At 38.6% G+C, this 24220-nt stretch overlaps 1 protein-coding gene across 1 annotated transcript in view; it reads left to right on the forward strand.

Annotated features, from left to right (window-relative positions):
- The first annotated feature begins 578 nt into the window (after positions 1 to 578).
- Positions 579 to 24220, forward strand: part of FCHSD2 (FCH and double SH3 domains 2) — a 250399-nt gene continuing 226757 nt past the window's right edge. The window contains exons 1-2 of the mRNA XM_069469292.1: positions 579 to 1051; positions 2770 to 2867. Coding sequence (XP_069325393.1) covers positions 1031 to 1051; positions 2770 to 2867 — 119 coding nt within the window. The 5' untranslated portion in view covers positions 579 to 1030. The remainder of the gene's footprint in view (positions 1052 to 2769; positions 2868 to 24220) is intronic.

The raw sequence follows: 24220 nt of genomic DNA on the forward strand, positions 1-24220 counted from the left end.
CATGCTGCCCCCTCCCCACGGCTCACAAAAATTTCATTGTGAGAGCCGCCCCCCAGCCCTTACGTACACACATACTCTGCAGCCGCAAAGCCAGGCAGGAGGCGGGGGCGGCCTGTGCGCGTGCGTCGGCGCAGAGCCCTCTCCAGCCCACGTGCGCGCCCCCGACTGGAGGCGCGCGCCGCGGAGGGCTGGCGGGAAAGCGCGCGGGAAGCCCCCGGCTGGCTCCCAGTGTGGGGGAGGGGGACAGGAGGCGTTTGGAACGTGCCACTCTCGGCGAGAAAGGGGGGATTTTTGCTCTCCGCTAGCCTTTCTCTCTCTCCCATCCCCCGAGCAATCCGTTAGTTTCCCCCCATCCCCCGCCGCGATACGAAGCCTCGCGCTGCGGTCCCGCTCCCTCCTTGCTGCCTGGCTCGGCCCCTCGAACCCAGCTCTGGGCTGAGCGGTTCCCTCCGCCGCCGGAGTGGGGCGCCGCGCCTCGCGGTGGGGCCGGAAATTCCCGCGGCCTGAGTGGTGGAGCCCTAGCGGGGAGTGCTGCGCCGCCTTCCTCCTCCCCGGGCCGGGCGGGGGCGTTGGGCCCTGCGAGGGCTGGACTGCCTGAGTGGGAGGGGTGGGGGCCGTCGCGGCTGCCCGGAGCAGCAGAGCCGGCAGCGGACCCGGACTGCAGACGACGCGGCAGCTCCTCAGCCGCCGCTCGGCCAGCCGGGAGACCCTCACGCCCCCGCTCCGGGGCCCCCGCCCCCTCTCGGTCTCCGCCTCCTTCCTCACACACCCCCCGGGCCGCCCGGGCCGCAGGCCTTCCCGGTGCTCCTCCCCCTTCTCTTCACACTCGCTCTCCGACCCGGGTCCTCCAGTCGTCCGCCGGCCTTGCTCCGTCCGGGGCCAGTCCTTCTCAGGCGCTCCTTTTACACACACATACGCGCGCGCGCGCGCGCCCCCGCTCCCTGGGTCGCCCCCTCCTCTCCCGCCCTCTTCCTCCTCCTGGCCCTTGCTGAAGCTGCCGTCGTGGGAGGATTGATGTCCCTTCAGCATCATGCAGCCACCGCCGAGGAAGGTAAGGGCGCAGCTGGGGGGCTTTGGGGTTTTAGGGGGATGCGTACAAGGAACGCGGCTGGAGAGACCGCTGCGCCCCCTCCCCCTTCCCGCAAGGGGCCGTGACCGCCCTCGCCTCACGCTTGTCACCGAGTTGCCGCCGGCTCCTAGCGGGGAGCGCGCGCGTGAGGTGCCTTTCTGACCTAGGGGCGGCCGGGGCTTGTCCTCTGCACTGGAGACCCCCAGACCACAAGAGTTTCAGGTGTGCATTTGTGTGTGTGTGGCGTGCGCGCATGGCAGTGCTGTCCGCTGCAAAGTGCATTCTCGGGGCTGCACTGAGGGGAGGCGGGGTAGTCTCTGCAGCTTTGCAGTGCCTTGTGCGTGTGTGATTGTTTAGTCTGCACCAGGTTTGAGTCCTCCAGCCGCTTGTCGCCACCCCCGCCCGTTTGCAAATTTGCGGGGGATTTGTTTCAAGCCTAGCCTTAAGGTTTGGCCTGCTTTTCCCAGGAAGCGACCGAAAAGAAGTTGGAATAGTCACTGCCTGTCCACCCCAGGGGAAAACAAATTGGGGATCGACGGGTCCTGCCTTCCCCCCGTCCTGCCTCCCCGCTAAGGGGCAAGGAGGCGGTGGTGCTGTCCCTAGGAAAGCGAGAACAAGGCCGTGCGTGGCGTGTGCACTGCGATCCGGGCTTGGATGGCTAGGGGTGGGAGCGACGGGTGCTCCTGGCTTGTCAGCAGCTTCCCCACTGCGCCCTTCCGTAGCTTTCCCAGGGGCCGAGGCTGTGTCCTTGTCTTTTTAATCCCGCAGATGGATACTGAGTGTCTACTCCGGGCACTAGGTGGAGGAGGCCGTTCTATCCTTCCCTCTTGGGCAAACATTTGCCGAATGTCTGCTTCCTCTTCTCTCTTTCTTAATCCGGGTTTCTCCAGTTAAGGGAGTCTTTTTCTTTCGAACACGCACCCCCATCCCTCCGGGTAGTCCCGCTCCGGCGGCCGGGATTCTTGACGTAACCTCGAACCCTGGGGTCCCGGCCTGGGGGGCGAGGCTCTAGCCAGCTGGCATTTGCTGTTCTCGCTGTTTGAAGTGGAGCCGCCACGGGACCGGCTTGCTGGGGTAGTTTAAAAGCACTGCATATGCTGGAAGGTCACTTTTGCTTTCTCCTTTGTGAGAAAGAGATTGTGATTTGATGCGCTGTCAGTGAGTGGAGGGCATCATCCTGAGACAGTGTGCTTTCTCGCAGCCATTATGGAATAATTTATGTGGTCGATTCATTCATATTATTTCATGATTGTGTAAATTTCGGTCATTAAGTGTTAGGTATTCTTAGGTTCCCGTCTGCCATGTACACTCTGCTCACCTCTCCTGGTGGTTAATGCCTTTGAATCCTTTTTGGAAGAAATAGGCTCTTTTAAAACTCTAAGAACACCTAGATGTGTATTGAGCTTGTGCATGAAATGGAATGACTGGCAGTTCGTTTTGCACCTCTTTACTCTGTAATTTTTATACCCGTGTATTTTCATTCAGTCTCAAATAATCTGTTTCAGGTTATTTGGCTAGTTTTTTCATTAGGTATCTTCAGTAAATAAAACTAAATGGGTAATAATGGATTTATGGTCTTTAGGGGAGAGGCGAGCAAGAGATATATATTCTGACAAATGTGAAGTATTTTCCTTAAAAGCAGTTTTCTTTTTTTTGTTAAAGTTGTAGTAAAGCCTTCATAAATATATGGTATATTTTAGGTGAAAGTTACACAAGAACTGAAAAACATTCAAGTTGAGCAGATGACAAAACTTCAAGCCAAACATCAAGCAGAATGTGATTTGCTTGAAGATATGAGGTAAGGTTATAGTAAATAGTTTAAGAACTTTTATATCTCTGTTTCAAAGAATCTTTGAGTTACCAAGCCCCAGGAACTGATGATGGAATTTCCTTTTGGATTTCCTGCTTTAAGGCTGTTAGAACTTTGACTCAGCTGGAAATTCTAACTGGAACTAACACAATACAAACTTTTTCCTTCAGTGGGGGATCCTATAGTGCACAAATAACACAAGGACCTTAACAGTCTATCAGTCAAATTATATCATTGAAGTAAAAATTCTTATTTAAATAATCTTTCCACTGAATTGTAAAATTATTTATTGACCTTAACAATTTTATGTGTAGTTTTTTAAACCAATACTTGTGGTTAACGGTTAATATCTGGGATTGAGCCAGTCAACCCCAGATGATTATATGCGAGCACAATTTGTTAGAACATGACAAATAGAACTTTGTCCTTGAGTGTTAAATTCAGTGAGAAGTGTGTTTATCATATTTTATTTTATTATTAAAGTTACCTGTATTCATAATTAAGATGACTTTGAATTTAATAGATAAGACATCTCGCTAACATTGTGAAAATCTGTATCTTTATAGAGGGAAGCATGACTTATTTTATTGAAAGAAATACCACTTATTTAACAATCCTGTAATACAAACTGACAGTTCAACAAAGGTATTTTTGTAGGATGGAAGATGATTTGTATGTTGAAACAGAGTGGCTACAATTCTTATTTTCCTTAAGTAATACATTTATCAGATCGGAATTGAGTCTGGAAGCCTTATCAGTTGCCTATTTTTCTTGTAGCACACTAACATCGTGATGGTTTCATGAAAAATATTAACTGTATGTTACGATAAAATTATATATGTTTGGATAGCTGAATTGTTTATAGCCCAAAGATTTTAGTTTAAGGGTTTCCTTTTTTTCTCACCTGTATTTAACTTAGTCACTATTTATGAACACTTCTGTTGTATACTTGTCTTTGCAGGGTTTCTGACTAAAGCATATGAATCTATTTTCATACAACTTTGATATATCAAGACATATCAAGTTGTTTTCTGATTGAAAAGTACTACATTTTAATTTCGTATTTGTCTGTCTTTTTCTTTACTTCTTGTGGGCACAAGGAAATTTTTAGACTTAAAAGTCCCTGTCCAAGATATCTGAAACTTTTTATATGGTTAAAAATTCATGGTTTTTAACATGTTAGGTGAACTAAGGTATTTTAGTAGAAATCTCTAGATGAGGGAAGTAATAAATTTTCAGAAGCAGTTCAGGATGGCAAAATTAGTGTGTAAATGAAAATCCCATGTGGGATGTGGGTGGTCAATGGCCATTAAGTCTTGTTGATTATATCTCCTAAAGACTTCTTGATTGTAATTTTTTCTCTTTTCCTCCTATTACCTGTACGTTGGTGCAGGAGCCTATGGTCAGGAATATGGACATTGGAGTCAGACAGTCCTGAGTTTGTGTCCAGACTCTGTCACCTGCTGTCTGTGCTGATTTCTGGAAATGACTTAATCTTTCTAAACTTCAGTTTTCTCATTTGTAGAATGAGGCAATAATGGCCTTTATTCACAATGGTTGTGCAGATCAACTGACAGTGCGTGTAAGATGTGGCACACATCTAAGCTAAGTTGATGTAGGCCATTGTCCCTGCTGCTGTTGTTTAGTTTGTATTAATTGCTGATCCATTACATTTCACTTGTGTTTTTACAGTAATATGCTAATTATTGCAGTAACGTCCTCGTATCTTCCATTCCCCATCACTCCTTTTAAATATGTCATCTGTTGCTACCAGTTAGCTTTCTAAAAATATTGTTTATTATATATCACCTCTTTGTGGCCTTCTGGATAGGCTGAACACCTTGTCATGGTGTATATGGTTCTCTGTGGCCTCGCTGCAAGCTTACTTGATTACTGCTTAGCTTAATTATATACCACCATTTCATGCCTGTGCATCCTTTTTATTCCCTCTGTGCTGGCCACTGAGGACACCTGGTTATCTAATTGTGCACTCTACATTCATACCTTTGTTTGTGCTGTTCCCTTTGCCTGTTGATACCCTTCCTCTCACTTTTTCACTGGTAAATTCTGGTTACCACTAACTGCAAATTTGTTGTTCTCTGTGATCTCAAAAGATTTTGATTTTGCACATACTTCTAGCTTCCCCCCTCATGTGAATTCCTTGAGATTAGGGGCTCTTCTTCATTTTTATATCTTTGTACCCTTTTTTTAGGCTGGCAGAATTATTAAATGAATGTGACTGGTTATATTTAAATGTACCTTATTTGTTCTTAGGTGAGATATTTTATAAGCTGTGTTTGTAGGGGGCTATAGGAGTATCTGTTTACCTTGTGTTATACTTTGATTCATGTGTGCACTTTAAATGTGCTATGTTATTTGATGTACACTGTATCTCTATTTATATATAATATGTAAATGCAGAGATTGTTGGCACTGCAAGGATTATAGACTCTTTATTATTTTAAAGGAGTCAGTGAGTTCTTTTATTTGTGTTTAATTAATGGAATGAATCCCTTCACTCCTGTATAGTTGTGAATAGAATACTATATTACCTACTAAAACATGAGGTTAGGTTTCTAATTTGCTTTTTTTTTTCAATGATAATATTGAATTGAAAGTTGAAACTTGCCTACTCTTGATATTCATGATAACTAAAGTTGCTTGAGGAGGGAAGTGGTCTGGCTTTTCTGATCTTCCCTAGCAAGTGGAATGATCTTTTAAAAATTCATTAAACATCTCTGAACTTGGGTTTTTGTATATATCAAGTTGTAAAGAATCTTGCCTGCTTTTCCTTTTTGAGACTTCCTTCCACTGCTCTCCTCCCTGAAACTCCACGTATAGTGTTCCTTCTCACTGGTGTCACCCTGCCAGTTTTATGCTCTATTTAAGTTAGTATGAATTCACTCAGAAATGTGCAAATAGCTTTTTATTCTTTTTTAAAAATTCTTTTTAGTTTTTTAGAGACGGGGTCTCACTCTTGCTCAGGCTGATCTCGAACTCCTGACCTCAAGTGATTCTCCCACCTCAGCCTCCCAGAGTGCTAGGATTACAGGCGTGAACCACTGCGCCTGGCCTGCTTTTCATTTTTAGTATGAAGAAATTAGCAGGAGACACAGAAAAGTTTTTATGACTAAGACCAAAACAAACCCCCACAACACATTAAACTGTAAATAGGAGAATTTCATGCTGGATTTTGGCTAACAACTACCCCTTTACCCCCTTCTCATCTTCTGTAATTTTGAAGGGAGGAGACCAGTTATGATGCAGATTTTTTCCTTGGCTCTCCTTCCCTTCTTCAGTTCATTTGTTTTAGGGATGCATTTGGAAGCTGGTGTGTTAGGAGTGAAGTATAAAAGGGAAAGAAAACTCATTTGTTGTTAATCAGGGACATTCCATGCTTTGGAGAGATTTTATACTGATATATTTCCTGTTGACTTTTGCTGTCAGCAGTAGAAAAGCTCACTTTACTTTCTTTTTAGTTTATTCTTTTTTCTCTCTTTCCTTTTTAAGTCTACTTAACAAGTAAGTTTCTGAACGTTAGAGCCCATGTATTCTTGGATTGTTTATCCTTATGATGTAACAAACAGAGTCAGTTAAGAAAGGTTCTTTCCTGGGGTTACCTTCTTGGCAGACATCTTTAGGAGATCATTATATAATATGGAAAAATCATTGAATTTTAGTCAGGTGGATATTATCACATTTGTTCATTTTATGGAAACTGAGGCACAGTAAGAAGAAGTAAATCACATTGGTGTGGACTCTAAGCTATTTGTCCTAATTTCCAGACTAGTGCGCTGTCCCTTATATCTATGTTTCCCAAGCTTTTAACCAAGGAACTCATCATAGGTTCCATTTTTTTGAAATATTTTGCCTATGAAAAAGTATGTTATTGACTAATACTATTTTAAAAAATTTTTTATACACTGAGCCATCAATCAGCTTTGAATCAGTACTTACAAACCACTAATGTGAGTCCAGCCAAAGGCAAAGACACTTAAAACTTTACCCAGAGAAGGCTGGGTATGTAATTTCTTATAGATATTCTGAAAAATTGAAATTGGCTAAAGAAACACCTGACCTACCTTTGCAGACGCCTAGAGATATAGAGACATCAAGTGAGGAATTACTGTACTGTATGTTACATTCTCTAAACTGTAGATTCACAGGAGTCAACTGAGGATTGGATTCTCAAGTTTGTTTATAGATGTTCTAAGACTTTTTTTCATTATCTCAGAGACTGAGAGACTGTTATATCTAGAAAGAGATTTTAGAGGTAATCTGTTGTAGAGTTTTTAAAAAACTTTATTGATATATAATTTACATATCATCTAAACATGGTATGACTACATATCACACATGATTCCATACTATACAATTAACCCATTTAAAGTGTAGCATTCAATGTTTTTGAGTGTATTCAAAGGGTTGTACGACCATTACCATAATTTAACTGTAAAACATTTTTGTCTCTCCTAAAAGAAACCCTGTACCCATTAGCAGTTACTCCTCATCACCTTCTCCAGCCTTAAGCAACCACTGATCTACTTTCTGTCTCTATAGATATGGAATATGTTTACATGGAATCCTACAATATGTGGTTTCTCTTGACTGGCTTCTTTTAGCATACTGTTTTCAGGGTTCATCATTTTGTAGTATCAGTACTTCATTCCTTTTTATTGCCGAATAATATCCCATTGTATGGATATACCACATTTTATTAATCTGTTCATCAGTTCATAGACATTTATGTTGTTTCCACTTTTTGGCTATTATGAATAGTGCTGCTGTGAACATTCATGTACAAGTTTTTGTGTGGACACATGTTTTCATTTCTCCTGGATATATACCTAAAAGTGGAATTTCTGGGTCATATGGTAACTCTATGTTTAACTTTTTAGGGAACTTTCAAACTGTTTTCCAAAGAAGATGTACCTTTTTATAGTCCCATCAGCAATAATATATGATGGTTCATATTTCTCCATATTCTTGCCGTGCCTTTTATTGTCTGTCTTTGATTATTGCCATTCTAGTGGGTATGAAGTGGTATCATAAGTGGCTTTGATTTGCATTTTCTTAACAGCTTATGATGTTGAACATTTTTTCATATGCTTATTGGCTATTTGTATATCTTCTTTGGAGAAATATCTATTCAAATCCTTTGCCCATTTTATAATTGGGTTGTCTTTTTCTTATTGAGTTGTAAGAGTTCTTTATATCAGATTGGGTGCAGTGACTCATGCCTGTAAATCCTGGCACTTTGAGAGACTGAGGCAGGAGGATTGCTTGAGGCCAGACGTTTAAGACCAGCCTGGGCAACATAGTGAGACTCTGTCTCTACAAAAAATAAAAAAAATTAGCCAGGTGTGGTGTGCATGCCTGTAGTCCCAGCTGCTCCAATGGCTGAAGCAGGAGGATCACTTGAGCCCAGGAGTTCGAGGCTGCAGTGAGCTATAATTACACCACTGCATTCCAGCCTGGGTGACAGAATAAGACCCTGTCCCCGCCCCCCACAGAAGAGTTCTTTATATCTGTATCTTATCAGCTATATGATTTGCAAATATATGCAGTATTTTTTCCCATTCTGTGGAAGAATCACCTGAGGTGATTTTTACGTGCATTTAGATTTTGAGAACTGCTGAAGTAGTGGAGAAAATAAGGACATTGAAGGTAGACCAGAGATTGAAATCCAGCTCTGCCACTTATTAGCTGTGTAATCGTGAGCAAGTTTCTAAGCTTTTCTGAGCCTCATATCTCATATATGTAAAACAAGATTAATGCTTATCTTTTTGCTTTTCTGTAAAAGTAAAATGAGATATGTGAAATGCTGAGCATGGTAGGTATTCAGCATTGGTAGCTACTATTATTAGTGGAAATTGAAGTCCAAGAAGGATGTTGTCTTATTTAAGGTAACAAAGGAAGTTATTGTGTTTCATAAATTATACCTTTTTTTTTTTTTTTTTACATTGTGAAATCAAGATGCATCTTACAGTTGCTTTTGGCTATGACACTTCATGCATAGAACTTGCAGGATAGGTATCAGCAGGCTTGAAAGAGAATCCCAGAGACAGTGGTTGGAATACAAATGTTGGATCACCTGGGCTTTTGATGGCATAGGCGATGATAATGTGTGGAAAAATGTGGATATCAATGACTAATTCAAAAAGTGATTCATAAGTCTTTGACTCTGAGTGTGACCAGTTTATGTACCAATTAATTTCAGTTATTTTTTTATTATGCACAAGAGTAATATATATGCTAAACATCTGACTATAGTTTAAAAGAGATCTTTTATTAAGTATAAACAAAAATTCTAAGTGATAGTGTATTGTGTCAATTGACAGCATTTTTTCTTAGTGAAATGTAAAATAATGTGTCTTGCAATCAATGGTGTTTTATTAAATGGATATGATGAAAACTGAAAGTAGAAGATCAGGTACTGGACTCAGGTTTTTTTTCATTCACTTAAGAATCATTGCTTCTCAATCAGTGTTCTTTCAAATAGAGCTTAAAAATGATGTAAACCTTGAAAGGAGGAATTTTTTAAAACTGAGGGCTGCAAGGAAAAAGATCAAGTAGGACCACACCTAAATAACATTTGAGAGGGAAAAAAATGGAACTTCAGCTGACTAAATTAATTTAAAATTTAAATATATACTTCCATATTATGGTCAGTTATTGAGTGGGAGACTAAGAAGGAAATGCTAACTAGGCAGAGGAGGAAATACAGTTTGAGGGGGTCTCTTGGAAAAAAAATTTTTTTTGTTGTAGACCACTGCTTACTTAAATCAAAAGAGTCAGGGTTTTAGTAATACTACTCTTCCTATTGTTGTTTAATGGTTTCTTAGCTCGTAAACTATTATGCATAGGTTCTTAATCTGCTCCTAACACTTAAAAAGTTTGAGTTCTACATGGAATAGCCATTGCAGCCGACTGCAGGTGAAGTTATTTTATGATTTATAGACTTGAATGGAGGATACTCTCCTGATGGAATTAAACTAAGATCTAATAATGAATGTTACCCACCATTAGGGCTAAGAATAGAAGCGTTAGCTGGCACAGTGGCACGCACCTATAGTCCCAGCTACTTGGGAGGCTGAGTGTGAGGATTGCTTGAGCCCAGGAATTTGAGGCTGTAATGCACTAATATTATGCCTGTAAATAGCCATGGCACTCCAGCCTGGCCAACATAGTGAGAATTTGTCTCAAAAAAGATAAAAAGAGAATAGTGTTGGGCGCAGTGGCTCACACCTGTAATTCCAGCACTTTGGGAGGCCAAGGTGAGAGGATCTCTTGAGGCCAGGAGTTCCAGACCAGCCTGAGCAACATAAGGAGACTCTGTTTCTACAGAAAATAGAAGAATTAGCTGGGTGTGCTGGCATGTGCCTGTAGTCCCAGCTACTGGGAAGGCTGAGGCAGGAGGATTGCTTGAGCCCAGGAGTTTGAGGTTGAAGTGAGCTATGAGCTGTGAGCTATGATGATGCCACTGCACTCTAGCCTGGGCAATAGAGCAAGACCTTGTCTCCAAAAAAAAAAAAAAAGAATAATTTTGTGTTCACTTTTCCTCGCCACACCTAGGTATATAAATATGAGAGACTGTGAAGGTAATCTGTGTGGTAGGATAGATGTGAGATGCTGGAACAAACACTAGTTTAGAAGCATACAACCTGGATTTGATTCCTAGTTCTTAATCTCTTATTAACTGTGTGACCTTGGATGCAAGTCACTTAAACATCTCTGAGCCTCATGTTTCTCATTTGTAAAATAATAACAATTATAATTCCTTATGGGCTTATCTTGATAATTAAAATAATAGGGCGGGTGTGGTGGCTCACGTCTGTAATCCCAGCACTTTGGGAGGCTGAGGTGGGAGGATTGCTTGAGCCCAGGAGTTCAAGGCCAGCCTGGGCAACATAGTGAGACAATGTCTCTATAAAAAAAAAAAAAAAAAATTGCCTTGAGGGCCCTTAGACCACCATTTCTCCAAATTATCAGAAGATCAAAAGTGGCAAGATTTTTAACTACTTTTATATTCCTTAGAAGAGAATTCTAAGAGGCCATTGGCCTAGTGGCCCATTACCCATGACAAATACAAAAACTTACTTCTAAACTAACATACGTAATTCAAAAGGAGTTGGTTGTTTCCTTGTGTAGAGGAAGAAAAAACAACAACAACAACAAAAAAGAATAATAAAATAAAAAATAAATAAATAAAGGAGTGGGAAGAGGAAATACAGATGGTTTCCAAAGAGTCCCTTATTCCCAGTCTGTTTGAGACAACTGGAATTCCAGTGATATCTAAACCCAACCCATTTTTTAATACTTTTATGGGAACCACTAGGAGTAAATTGGAAATGGGTCCCTGTGGCAAATAGGACAAAATAGTAATGTAGCAAAAGCCACATTACTGCCTCCATTACCTTCTTTCTTGTTGGTAAAGACCCACCTCCCAGAAGATAATCACATCTCCAGACTCCTTTGCAGCTAAGCAAGCACAGGCATGTGAAACAAACTGGAACAACAAAATAGAAGGGAAAATCTATTGGGATAATTTCAGGTAAAAACTGTCTTCCCTAATGGAAGAAAAGAAGGAAGGTAGGAAGGAGGCATTAGGAAGGAGGGAAAATGAAGGAGGAAAGAAGGGAGAGAGGGAGGGAGGAAAAATTTGCATAAGGAGAAATCATCCTTTCCTCTTCTTCTACCTAAAATTGTTATACAAAAATATAATGCTTGGAGTTGCAGAAGCTATCTAGCAATCATGAGGAGAATCATTATCAACATACAGAAAGATGGAAGGGCCTAAGACTACTGATCTTGGTGAAAAAGATTTGTTAGCATCACTTGAGTTCTTTAGCAGTTTATGTTTGAGGTCGATTTCATTTTTCAACCCACAGGTTGGTTAACTGTTTAGGGGATAAACCACAAACCGTAATTTCTAAATTGATGTTCTCAACTACTTAATAAATTACAGTCAACATGCATTTATTGAGCATCTATTACATTCCACATGCTGTACAAAGACCTTTTATGGGCACTACTTTGGGGTTTGGGGGGTTTTTTAAAAAGTATTTTAAAGATGGGGTCTCACTCTGTCACTCAGGCTGGTGTGTAGTCATCCAATCATAACTCTCCATAACCTCAAACTCCTGGGCTCAAACGATTTTCCTGCCTTAGCCTTCCAAGTAGCTGGGACTATAGGTGTACACAACCTTGCAATTGTATTTTTAGTGAACTCCTTTTTACTTCTCAGGTGAAAGCATTAGTGAAGTGGCTAAACTGAAAGGAGGAAAGGACAAATAAGAGCTAGAATCACCCCTAGCTGAATAATTTGACCCTTAATAATTGATTGGCAATTCAGTCTTGAAAGTAGAAAGCCTTTTACCTGAGGAGACCTATGCTGGTAAGTTGATGTTTTTCTTTGTAAGTCCTTCAGATGTTCATTGGGGTACCAAAGATGCCATTGTTTTGTTGGTGTCAGTCTTCAGGAATGATCTGATGCATAAGAAGGAGTTAGTTTTATAAGTCTGGTTTGTGTTGCTGGCTTTTCAGTGACTAATTTGGGAACTAGGAACAGAAACTTGTAACCATGTTCTTTGTTCCACTTGTGCAGATTTTCTGTCATGTGTTGGTCAGGACTAATTTATAGTATCTAGCTGATATTTTTGTTTATTTTATTTTGTTGTGCTCTTCCAGTATTCCTTGGTCATACTTTATTCCATTTGAGCTCCTTTTTGGCATTCGTATGTGAATCTCTTGTCATCCAGATGTTTTCTGTTTGGTGAGCTTTAAAATAATCCCAATTCAAAAAGAAATTGTTATTTCTTGTGTTATGAAAAGTGTTACCATGTCTGTGGTCCCACAGGAAACTATTGGAGTATATATATCCCCTGATTATATAGTAGTGATATTTGTTTTTCCTCTTTATGGGTGGCTGGGATTGGAGGGAGGGGACAGAGACTTTTTATTGTATATCCTTTTTGTATGTTTTTTTTTTTAAATTAAGCATATTATGGGGGTACAAAAGTTTATGTTACGTATATTGCCCTTGCCCCCCCATCAGAGCTTCAAGTGTGTCCATCCCCTAGACAGTGCGCATCGCACTCATTATGTATGTATACACCCATCCCCTCCCCCCACATCTACCTGACACCCGATTAATGTTATTCCTAAATGTGCTCTTAGGTGATGATCAGTGAAACCAATTTGATGGTGATTTTTTGAATTTTAAACTATGTGAATATTACCTACTCTCAAAACTAAAATTAAATGATTAATATTGGTTACTTTATTGCACATCTGTTAAACATAACAGATATTGTAAAAGTTTATATTATTTGATGCTAAAATGCCATTTTTGGCTTTTAATGAGTTTTTAGTGAAGTTATTTTCATTATTAATAGACTTTAAAATTTATTTCTAATATGTACAAGTATTAAGCACACTTGATTACTAAGCTTTCCTTCATAAAATGACTGGTTTCCAGTTGGTTGTAGCTAAGAGTTGGGGAAACAGGGTTTTTGTACTACTGTGTTCCTTTCTTTTTGCATTGTGGAATTCTTTTGTCTTCACGCAAGTAAACATATTAGGTGGTTAGATTCCTGTCCAGCCTCAAATTTTATTTTAGCTATCATTATCCAAAGGTTTTGTGTCATAGTCATCAGTTAAAACATTGTTTCTGTTGTAAAATCCATTTTGCATTATTGGCCAACTTTTTCTGTGGGGGAATTGTTTGGCCTTTTTTACTAAAAGTGATATTGTCTGTAATAGTTTTCCTTAGTTATATTGAATTATTAGTCATTGAATATTATTAGTATTCCATTTTATTTCTTCCCTTGCATTTTTAGCTATTCTTCTGTTTTTAAAGTATTTGTTCTAGGGATTACATCATGTATTCTTTTTTTTTTTTTTTTTTGAGACAGAGTCTCACTCTGTTGCCCAGGCTAGAGTGCCATGGCGTCAGCCTAGCACAGCAACCTCAAACTCCTGGGCTCAAGCGATCCTCCTGCCTCGGCCTCCCGAGTAGCCGGGGCTACAGGCATGCGCCACCTTGCCAGGCTAATTTTTTCTATATAGTTTTAGTTTTCCAGCTAATTTCTTTCTATTTTTAGTAGAGACGGGGTCTTACTCTTGCTCAGGCTGGTCTCGAACTCCTGAGGTCAAACGATCCACCCACCTCGGCCTCCCAGAGTGCTAGGATTACAGGCGTGAGCTACTGCGCCCGGCCCATCATGCATTCTTAATTTATCACTGTCTGCTTAGAGTTAATGTTATACCATTTTACATAAGACCTTACAGTGGTCTAATTGCAATTACTGCATCTCAGACTTTGTGCTGCATACTTATAAACTTCATAATACAATGTTACTTTTGCTTTATTTTTTAAAGAGATTAAGAGAAGGGAAAAAGTCTTATATTCACCAATTCTGACTCTCTTCTTTCCTTCCTAAGACCAACATACAGGTTTGAGTTTCCATCTGGTATCATTTCCTTTCATCCTGAAGAGCTGTCTTCAGCATATTTAGTGTAATTCTGCTGCCACCAATTCTCTTAGCTTTCATTTATCTGAAATTTACCCTCATTTTTGAAGGATATTTTTTTGGATATAGAATTCTGGGTTGACAGTTGGAAGCTCCATTGTCTTTGGCCTTCATTGTTTCTGATGAGAAGTCAGCTATTATTTATATTCCTGTTTACTTCTGTGTAATGTGCCTTTCCCCACCTGATAACTTTTTTTCTCTTTATCCTTTGATTTCCTACAGTTTTGAGTGTGATGTGAGTAGTGTGGTAACTGTAATTATCTTGTTTGGAGCTTTTTGGATCAATAGGTTGATGTTTTTTAAAAAAAAACCTGGGAAACTTTTGGCGATTATTTCTTTGAAGATTATTTTCCTGCCTTATTCTCAATCTCTTTTTGTTTGGACTCCAATTACACTTATGTTAAACTGTTTGATAATATTCTGTGTTCTTCAGATAGGATAATTTGTATTGATCTGTTTTCTAGTTCATTGGCCCTTTCTTTTGTAGTTTTCAATCTACTGTTAAGCCCATCCAGTGAAGTTTTCATTTCTGATATTGTGCCTTTAAGTGATTGAGTGTATTTATAATAGCTGTTTTAAAGTTCTTTCCTCCTGTTTCCAACATTGGAATCATCTTGTCATCTGTTTCTGTTGACTGCTTTTTTCCCCTGATTATGGGTCAAATTTGCCTGCTTATTTGCATATCTAGTGATTTTTGATTATTAGGACATTGTGGATGAAACATTATAGGAATGTCATTGTATTGTCTTTTTTTAAAGAGTGTTGAGTTTTGTTTTGGCAGGCGTGAAATTGTTTTTGATCCTTTCAGGATTGATTTTATCGTATGTTGTGGCAATTATGTTTAAGTTTTGGTTTTTGTTCTAAGACTTGGCCTTTACTCTAGTGTATGACTTTTCTAGGGTTTTAGCTGAATGCCTGAGTGCCCAAGGTGTGCAGCAATGTCTCTCTATTCCAAATGGACTGGAATTCCAATGTCTTCCAGCAGAGAGCTACTTCTTGTATCTGTTCAGCTCTCAGGCTTCCAGCAGCAACTCTACTAGCCCTCATGGAGTCCTGCCCTGGCTTATGTGTAGCACAACCCACAGCCAAGGGCACTCAAGGAATCCCCATGCAGACTTCTGGGGCCACCCCTTTTGCATTGATGTCTTTTCTACAGTACCCTGTCTTATAAATTCTGTTAATAGCTACTGCAATAACCCAGAACTCTGATCTCTGTATCTTAGTTCAGTGAGAGGATCATGCTTGGGCTTAGGTTCTACCTCCCTGTGGTGTAGTTGGGAAAGTGTCACACGCAGAACACTGGAGTGAATGGTATGCACTTCTTGTGCTGCCTGTTGTTTAGTACCTGAAAATAATAGAGTCATATATTTTGTCCAGTTTTATACATATTACTGGGGAGGGCTAGTCTGGTGTCATTTATTTCCTCATGGTTGGAAATGGAAGTATGCTTCTCAAATCTATTCTAGGAAGATATTGTACTGTTTTTAAATACATAATTAAGATGATGTATTTATACATATTTACTATCTGTATAAGCTTAATCCTCTGTTTTTGGATATGAGTTTGGATATTTCATATATGATTGTATATACACTGTAGCATAGGAATTTTTAGAACAGCTTTATTGAAATATAATTTACACATCGTGCAATTCACCAATATAAAGTGTATAATTCAGTGACTTTTAGTATATTCACAGAGTTGTACATCCATTACCACAGGCAGTTTTAGAACATTTGTATTACCCCCAAAAGAAGGCTTGTACCCCTTAGTCATCACCTCCCCCTTTTCTCCCGATTTGCCCAGGCCTAGGCAACCACTGATTTATTTTTTGATTCTATAGATTTGTTTATTTTGGACATTTTATGTAAATGGAATCATATAATATGTGTTCCTTTGTGATTGGCTTCTTTCACTTAGCATGTTTCCAAGGTTCATCAACATTGTAGCATGTATCAATACTTCATTTCTTTTTATTGCTAAATAATATTTCATTGTATGGGTATACCACATTTATTAATACATTCATCAGTCAATGGACATTTGGATTATTTTCACTTTTTGCTGTTATAAATAAGATTGTGATGAGCATTCATGTAAAGTTTTTTTCATGCATATGTGTTTTCATTTCTCTTGGGTTTATACCTGGAAGTGGAATTTCTGGGTAGTATAGTAACTATGTTTAACTATTTGAGGAACTACTAACCTATTTTCCAAAGTTTTTGCACCATTTTACATTTTCACCAGCAGTGTATGAGGGTTCCGATTTTGCCACATACTTGTCAATGCTTATTTTTGAACATTAATTATATCTCATATCTTCACAGCATCTATGCATTCTATTATTATTATTCCCATTTTATAAATGAGGAGACTAAGGCTTAGAGTGGTTAAGTGGCCCAAGATTGAAGAACAAAGAAGTGGAAGAACTGGATTTGAACCTGGTATATACCCGACTTCAAAATCTGAGCTCTCTCATTAAAAACTATTTCTAGGCTGGGCGCGGTGGCTCACGCCTGTAATCCTAGCACTCTGGGAGGCCGAGGCGGGTGGATCGCTCGAGGTCAGGAGTTCGAGACCAGCCTGAGCAAGAGTGAGACCCCGTCTCTACTAAAAATAGAAAGAAATTATATGGACAACTAAAATATATATATACAAAAAAAATTAGCCGGGCATGGTGGCGCATGCCTGTAGTCCCAGCTACTCGGGAGGCTGAGGCAGTAGGATCGCTTAAGCCCAGGAGTTTGAGGTTGCGGTGAGCTAGGCTGACGCCACGGCACTCACTCTAGCCTGGGCAACAGAGTGAGACTCTGTCTCAAAAAAAAAAAAAGAAAAAAAAAAAACTATTTCTAAAGGTATATGATTTAGTGATTGAAATGAAGTGAAATTTTCATAGTATTTCCAAGAAATAAGAGAGCCTGTTTTAGACATATATTTATTTTCTCACCCCTTGTTAGATCTTGGCAGGAATCTGTTGAACATAGGACCATCTTTTCTTTGGTTTTGATATCTGTCCTCAATTTCCTTGAAAGTAGAAGACAGATGTTTTTCACTCAGGATTATTTGAAATAATTGGGGCCCAGCATTTTCAGTCCCCACCATGACAAGACACTGTGGATGGAGTGTATAGAATCTTATTTCAAGAACTACTGCTTGGAATAGATACCAAAGAAGAGGTGTAAGGTTCAGTGTCTTGCAGATCTTTCGGTCTGGCTGATTAGCACTGGGTGGAAGAAGATCCATGGTCTGGAGTTTCGTGTTTTTTCAGATCTAGGATTGTTGAAGTGTTGTGTCAAACACTGGACTTTTGTGAATCTCTTGGCTCTTCTGATAATTGTATCTGGTGTTTAGGTTACATTTTGAGATATTTCCACAGTTGAAAATGACTTTTTTGTCTTAAGTTACGACCAGGTAGTTTTGTGGGGACAAGTGAAGGATACAAAGTTTCTGAATAGAGCTAAAGTCTTGCTATGTGTTACAGCAAGATTTGTTTCTGGTCAAGTAATTATGTTTATTTTTACCTTTGGCAATGTACCTAAAATAAAATATACTCCACGAATAGCTTAGAATCAGCTCATATTGGTGGTAGCATTGTGTATAATCTCATGCCACTTTATATTAGTTAGTAAACTCTCGTTAATAAAAAAATTTCTTTACAAGTTTGAAGCCAATAGGTTACAAAAATTGTTGAAGTGCTTCTTACCTAGAAAATAAATTGTTATTATCCAATTTCATTGTTTCGTTTTGCATAACATGAGAACAAATATTCTGAAGAGACACAGTAGTCCCAAATTACTCTCAGGAAAGTAACTAGGTTTTCAAAGTTCTGTTAGTTTATAAAATTTAAAAAATAGCTTTCACAATGGCCTATTTTGTTCTTCTGGTGTCTTTTGTCATTGATCTAGGTCTAATCTTGATATATTAGTACACATGTATTAAAATTAAGTCTTCAAACCTCCTATATGTTATGTGTCAGCATCATTTTAACAAAGGAGAAGACAAGGGAAAAGACTTCAGTGTTTAATTTTATGTGACTCTGCCAGGAAGAATGCTGTGAAAGATTTATGATGTATCTTTTAGATGTACAGTATAATTGAAGGATGAGATGTATCTTGCACTCAAAATGTTTAAAGGCAAATGTAGTAAAAATTGTATGTTAACTTATATTTGCATCTTATACAAATAGCAAAAATTTTCATTTGATTAAAATGTTTAGTATGTGTTCTCTGTCATGATCTCAAAGGAACATATGTTTCACTTTAATAAAGAGTTGTCTGACTAATGAATGTCTCTCACTTTTTTCCTGAAAAAGAAAACTAGGCATGTTAAACTGGGTCATAAACAAGATGAAAACATTTAAAATCATGGTGTGCAAAGGTGAACTTGATTATAGACCTGCTGACAAGATGATTTTGGCAACTTGATTAATATTGATAAATTTGAATGGAAAGTTATATTTTTATTTGAAAATAGAGTCTTAAAAAAAAAAAAAAGAGGGCCAGGTGTGGTGGCTCATACATGTAATCCCAGCACTTTGGGAGATGGAGAAGGGAAGATTGCTTGAGGCCAGGAATTCAGGACCACGATGGACAACATAGTGAGACCCTGGCTTTAAAAAAATAAAAAATTAGCTGGGCATGGTAATGTCTGCCTGTGTAGTCCCAGCAACTTTGGAGACTGAGGCAGGAGGATCACTTGAGCCTAGGAGTTTGAGGTTGCAGTGAAATATCATAGCACCACTGTACTCTTGCCTGGGTGACAGAGGAGATCTTGTCTCTTAAAAAAAAAGAGAGAAAGACAATGCAGTCTTAGTTAGTGGTCTTAACTCCTATGCGTCCCTATTTATATTTTGTGAACTATGACAGTAACACTTTCGAAAAGTGTTACTTTTTGAGAGAACATAGTAGTCTTCTATTGCCTATCAATTTTTGCGAAATTGACCTAAGTTGTACATAAAGAATGTTATGATAAAAAGCATTGGAGGATTTCTATGATTCTATTCCGATAAGGCCTATCTATGACAGACTTTAGTTTCTTTGTGATAAGATTATCTTTTTTCAGGTAACTCAGTTTGATGACATTATTTCTCTTGATTTATAGTGGATTAAATCTGAAAGGCACTCATCAAGTAGGTATACACCCATCCCTTCCCCCCAGGCCCCACCTCTGTCCGATACCCAATTGGTGTTATTCCAAATGTGCACTCAGGGAAACCAGTTTGCTGGTGAGTACGTTGAGTACATGTGGTGCTTATTTTTCCCTTCTTGGGATACTTCACTTAATAGAATGGGTTCCAACTCTCTGGGGAATGGACATGCTTGAAGTTCTGACTGGGGGGGATGGGGTAGGGGGAGGGGATGGGTGCACACCTACATGATGAGTGCGATGTATACTGTCTAGGGAATGGACACATTTGAAGCTCAGACTCGGGGGGATGGGGAGGCATGGACAATATATATAACCTGAACTTTTGTACCCCCATAATGAGCTGAAATTAAAAAAATAAATAAATAAATAAATCTGAAAGGCAAAGAAGTTTAAAGGTTAACCATTAAAATAAGAGTCAGTTGTCTGATGTATGTAACTAGAGAACAGGCAGCTCTGTTTAGACAGCATTTGATAAGTCTGATAGGTGATGCTCCCCAGCCTTTGTTGTGAAGTGGTAGAGGGGGATAGTTATATGATGAAAAAGATTATACAGTATTTTCAACTTCCTGAATATTGCCATTATGATGTGATGATGACATAATCTTTGAAATATTTTTAATTCCCAGAATTAAACATAGCTTATTCAAATACAAGTGCCAGCAATGCTTTGTAAAAGCAATAGTCACCTGTGCAATTTACATTACAGATGCCCAGGCCCTGCTCTTAAAATTCTCAGTTGGTAGATGATTCGGGGAGAGGCCTGGGCATGTGTGTTTTTAAAAGCCATAGCAGGTGATTCTCATTTGTAGTTAAAGGTGAGAGCTGCTGTTCTAGGAGTTATCTAGGAGTTGTTTAGTGTGCACTTCAGATCTTTTTTCTGACCTCAGAAATTTCAGGAAATACTGGCTTGGCTAAGAGATACTGCGGGAGAGGTAGAATTCCAAGATGTACAAATTTATTAATTGGATAATCAACCTTAAATTTGTTGTAGATTGAAAATGTCAGTGAAATAATTGGTGATTTTTCAAGTTTATTTTACTAAATGATAGATTAATAAGAGAGTGTTGGTTTGGCTTGTTTATAAGGTGTTTCTCTCCCTTCTTTCACGTGTATGTGATTTAATTAATTAAAAATATATACTTTATGTCTTTTTAAATTAATTATTTTGTTATTTCTTTTGGTAGGACGAGGAAGGATTAGGCTGCTTATGGCTTCATAAATGTTTGGTGATTAAGATAAACTGTGCATATCCTAAATATAACTTGCATTATACAGTATTAAAACATTTAGCAATGAGACTAAATGACATTTACTTATTCTGTGTATTTTGTAGATTGTTTCCAAATGCTGTAGAACAGCCATACTATAAAGCTATTTCTTGCGCTCTTTCATAGAGTGTAATACACTTTAGGATAGCAAATTCATTCTCAGCAATTTCACAGAGTCCAATACAGACATTTTTTTCTAAGTGTACCTACTTTAAAAAAGTACCATCTTCAGGGCATCTGAGTAATAGATACTTCAAATTTTGCCATGCCTTCATTGGACTAGATTAATGCCATTAATGAAATATTTCTTTCTTTTTGCCATCATGAACACTAGTTTTCTAATTTTGCCTGTTTAATTTTACAAAGGCAATTTAAGTTTCTATTCCTTAGCCATGTGGTTCATCTCTGCTTCAGACCAGCTTTTACAAATAGCCATGCCTGTGTTCTGAAGAGCAGACCAAGTGAGAAGATGGCTAAATGGTGACATCTTTGTGTAGGATAATGCCATCTGCTACTGAAGGGTTGTCTATGTACTTGCTTTCCTTGTGGGGTGTTTTTCTCTGAGGCCACTAGGGTGCACTCAGCTGTAGCAGAGTCTGTGTCTCAATATTTCTTCCTATAGTCTTAGGCCTCTGATATGCGGCAATTTTTGTACCTGTAAGAGTTTGGGAGTCATTTACTATCAAAGTGTCATTATTTTTCTTCGATAAAAACATAAAATTTGATTCATTCTCTTTTTTAATTATTATTATTTCATTTAAATCTAAGCAACCAAAGAGATGTTATTATTCACTTCATATAGGTGAGGGAAAGCCCAGAAGATTCACTGATTTGTCTAAGATCACAGTTTTAGTTTTTGATTTTTTTATTCTTTTAAGGTTATTTATTTATAACACTTTAATCCGGGGAGCCTTTTCTGGTACCCCTCCTTCTCTTTTTCCTTTTTAGGTATCCTTCCTCTGTGCAGAGTTGGAATAATGGATTATCTAGCTGAGTGGGGTGTAATAAAACAGAGTGGGGTGTAACAAAATATGAGATGGGGAGAAAATTGCATTTACCATAGAGCTCCTTCTGGGATAAGTATGAGAGAAATAAATAGAAACAATCTTCTTGGGGGGTGTGTGTGTGTGTGTGTGTGTGTGTATGTGAATGTGAGAAAGAGAGAGAGAGAGAGAGAGAGAGAACGAGAGATTGATCCCAAGGGATATGCTTAATTGCCTTTTAAGAAAGTTTAGTAAAATTAGGAGTAAGTTTTAGTATGATATGCAAGTTTCGAGCCAGAGCTAAATTGCTGGGAAAGAGAAGAGGCTGAGCTCTGCAACTAGTGGCCATTATTTACTGTCCTTCCTCTTCTTAGCAGCCCGCTGCCTCTTTTCTAAACAAACATTGAACAACAAAATTGACTCGAGGGGTGCCAGATTAGATTTCATAGGGAGCCTATGTTTTTGACTGCCTGTGTCCTCCCTTAACACCCAGTATATGTCACTGTTAGAGTACTCATCACACTGTATGTTAATCATTTGTTTTTTGGTATGTCTTCCCCTCCAGACTGTGAGCTTTTCGAGAGCAAGACTGTTTTTTTTATCTTTGTATATTTCAGAGCCTGGTATATAGATACTGAGGAAATGTTTGTTACTGAATGAGACGTTGTTGGACAATAAATATTTAATAGATTTCTAAAATGTAGACTTCTTGTTGTTCCTTTTTTTTTTGAGACAGAGTCTCACTCTGTTGCCCAGGCTAGAGTGAGTGCCGTGGCGTCAGCCTAGCTCACAGCAACCTCAAACTCCTGAGCTCAAGCGATCCTCCTGCCTCAGCCTCCCGAGTAGCTGGGACTACAGGCATGCGCCACCATGCCCGGCTAATTTTTTCTATATATATTTTTAGCTGTCCATATAATTTCTTTCTATTTTTAGTAGAGATGGGGTCTCGCTCTTGCTCAGGCTGGTCTCGAACTCCTGAGCTCAAACGATCCGCCCACCTCGGCCTCCCAGAGTGCTAGGATTACAGGCGTGAGCCACCGCGCCCGACCGACTTCTTGTTGTTCTTAAAACTCAAGTTTTATTTTCCTTTGTTTGCATAAAGACCATATACTACACTACAGTATGTAATTTTCAGCGTTCTTATTCACATCCTTGTGTATTTATGTAACTTTTTAAGGATAAATTATAAGAAGTAGAGTTGATGGGTTAAATACACCGTATAAATGGCTACTATACTTGCTGCCAAAATTGCCTCCACCACTATGTAGGTACTTTATTTCCAAACCTGGCAACTTGTATTATCATTATTCTAATATTGTTCTAATATTGGTCATTGTAATAGGCAAAATGATTTTATTGCTTGAGTTCTGGATTTCTTTGGTTATTAGCAAGTTTGGATTTTTTTCATATTTGACTTTTTGGCATTATTTTATGTATTTTGTTAATCACCCTTAGCCTTTGCTAATCTGTCCCTAGCCTGATTTTCTATTTGAATGTTAGTTTTTCTTATTTTTTATATTTTAGGCTGTTAATTTTATTTATTTTAAATACTTCTCCCCAGTTTGTTGCTTTTTAACTTTACTTTTTTTTAACCTAAAAATTATAAATCTAAATTGGTACGTACTTGTAAGATATCTAAAAAGCATAATGATACTGAAAATTGAAAACAAAGCAATAAAATATTCAAGGAAACACTTCTAGAAAGAAAAATGGTATTATATTATTATTAGATAAGACTGGAGTCTAATCATTAATAGGGATGAAGATACTTATAAATGAATAGAATAATCCATCTGGAAGCACAATATGCATGCAGATTTATTTACCTAATAACATACATTTGAAATATAAAAAGTACAAATTACAAAATTGTAAGGAGAGTCCATAGATCTGTAATCATAGTGGGAGATTTTAGCATCCATCTCTGAAATGGATATATAAAGCAAATAAAAAATTTAAAAGTATATAGATTTGAGTTCCATAATTAACAAGCTTAATTAGTTGCATACAGAGTTCTATATCTGGTATAGAGAATATGAATTCTTTATAAACAGAAAAATTGATTACTTATATATTAGCCTATAAAGGAAGTCTCAAAGAATTCCATGGAATTGATGCCATACATTTTGTGTAGTACGTGAAGTTAAGAGAGGCTCAGGAGCCAAATTGTGGTTCCTCCTAGTTGTATGACCTTGGGTAAGTTATCAAATACTTCTGTGCCCTAGTTTTCTAATGTAAAATGGAGATGCTAATAGTGGTCCCTCAGAATTGTGAGAGGTAGAGTTCAGAACAATGCCCTTTATATGGTGAGGACTTAGTTAATGTTTGCTATCATTATTATAATATTATCATCATAGACTCTGAGCACAATGCAATGAAAATAGAAATTAGTAATAAAGAGATAACAT

Source organism: Eulemur rufifrons, chromosome 6, assembly GCF_041146395.1.
Source record: "Eulemur rufifrons isolate Redbay chromosome 6, OSU_ERuf_1, whole genome shotgun sequence".
NCBI classification, from domain to species: Eukaryota; Metazoa; Chordata; class Mammalia; order Primates; family Lemuridae; genus Eulemur; species Eulemur rufifrons.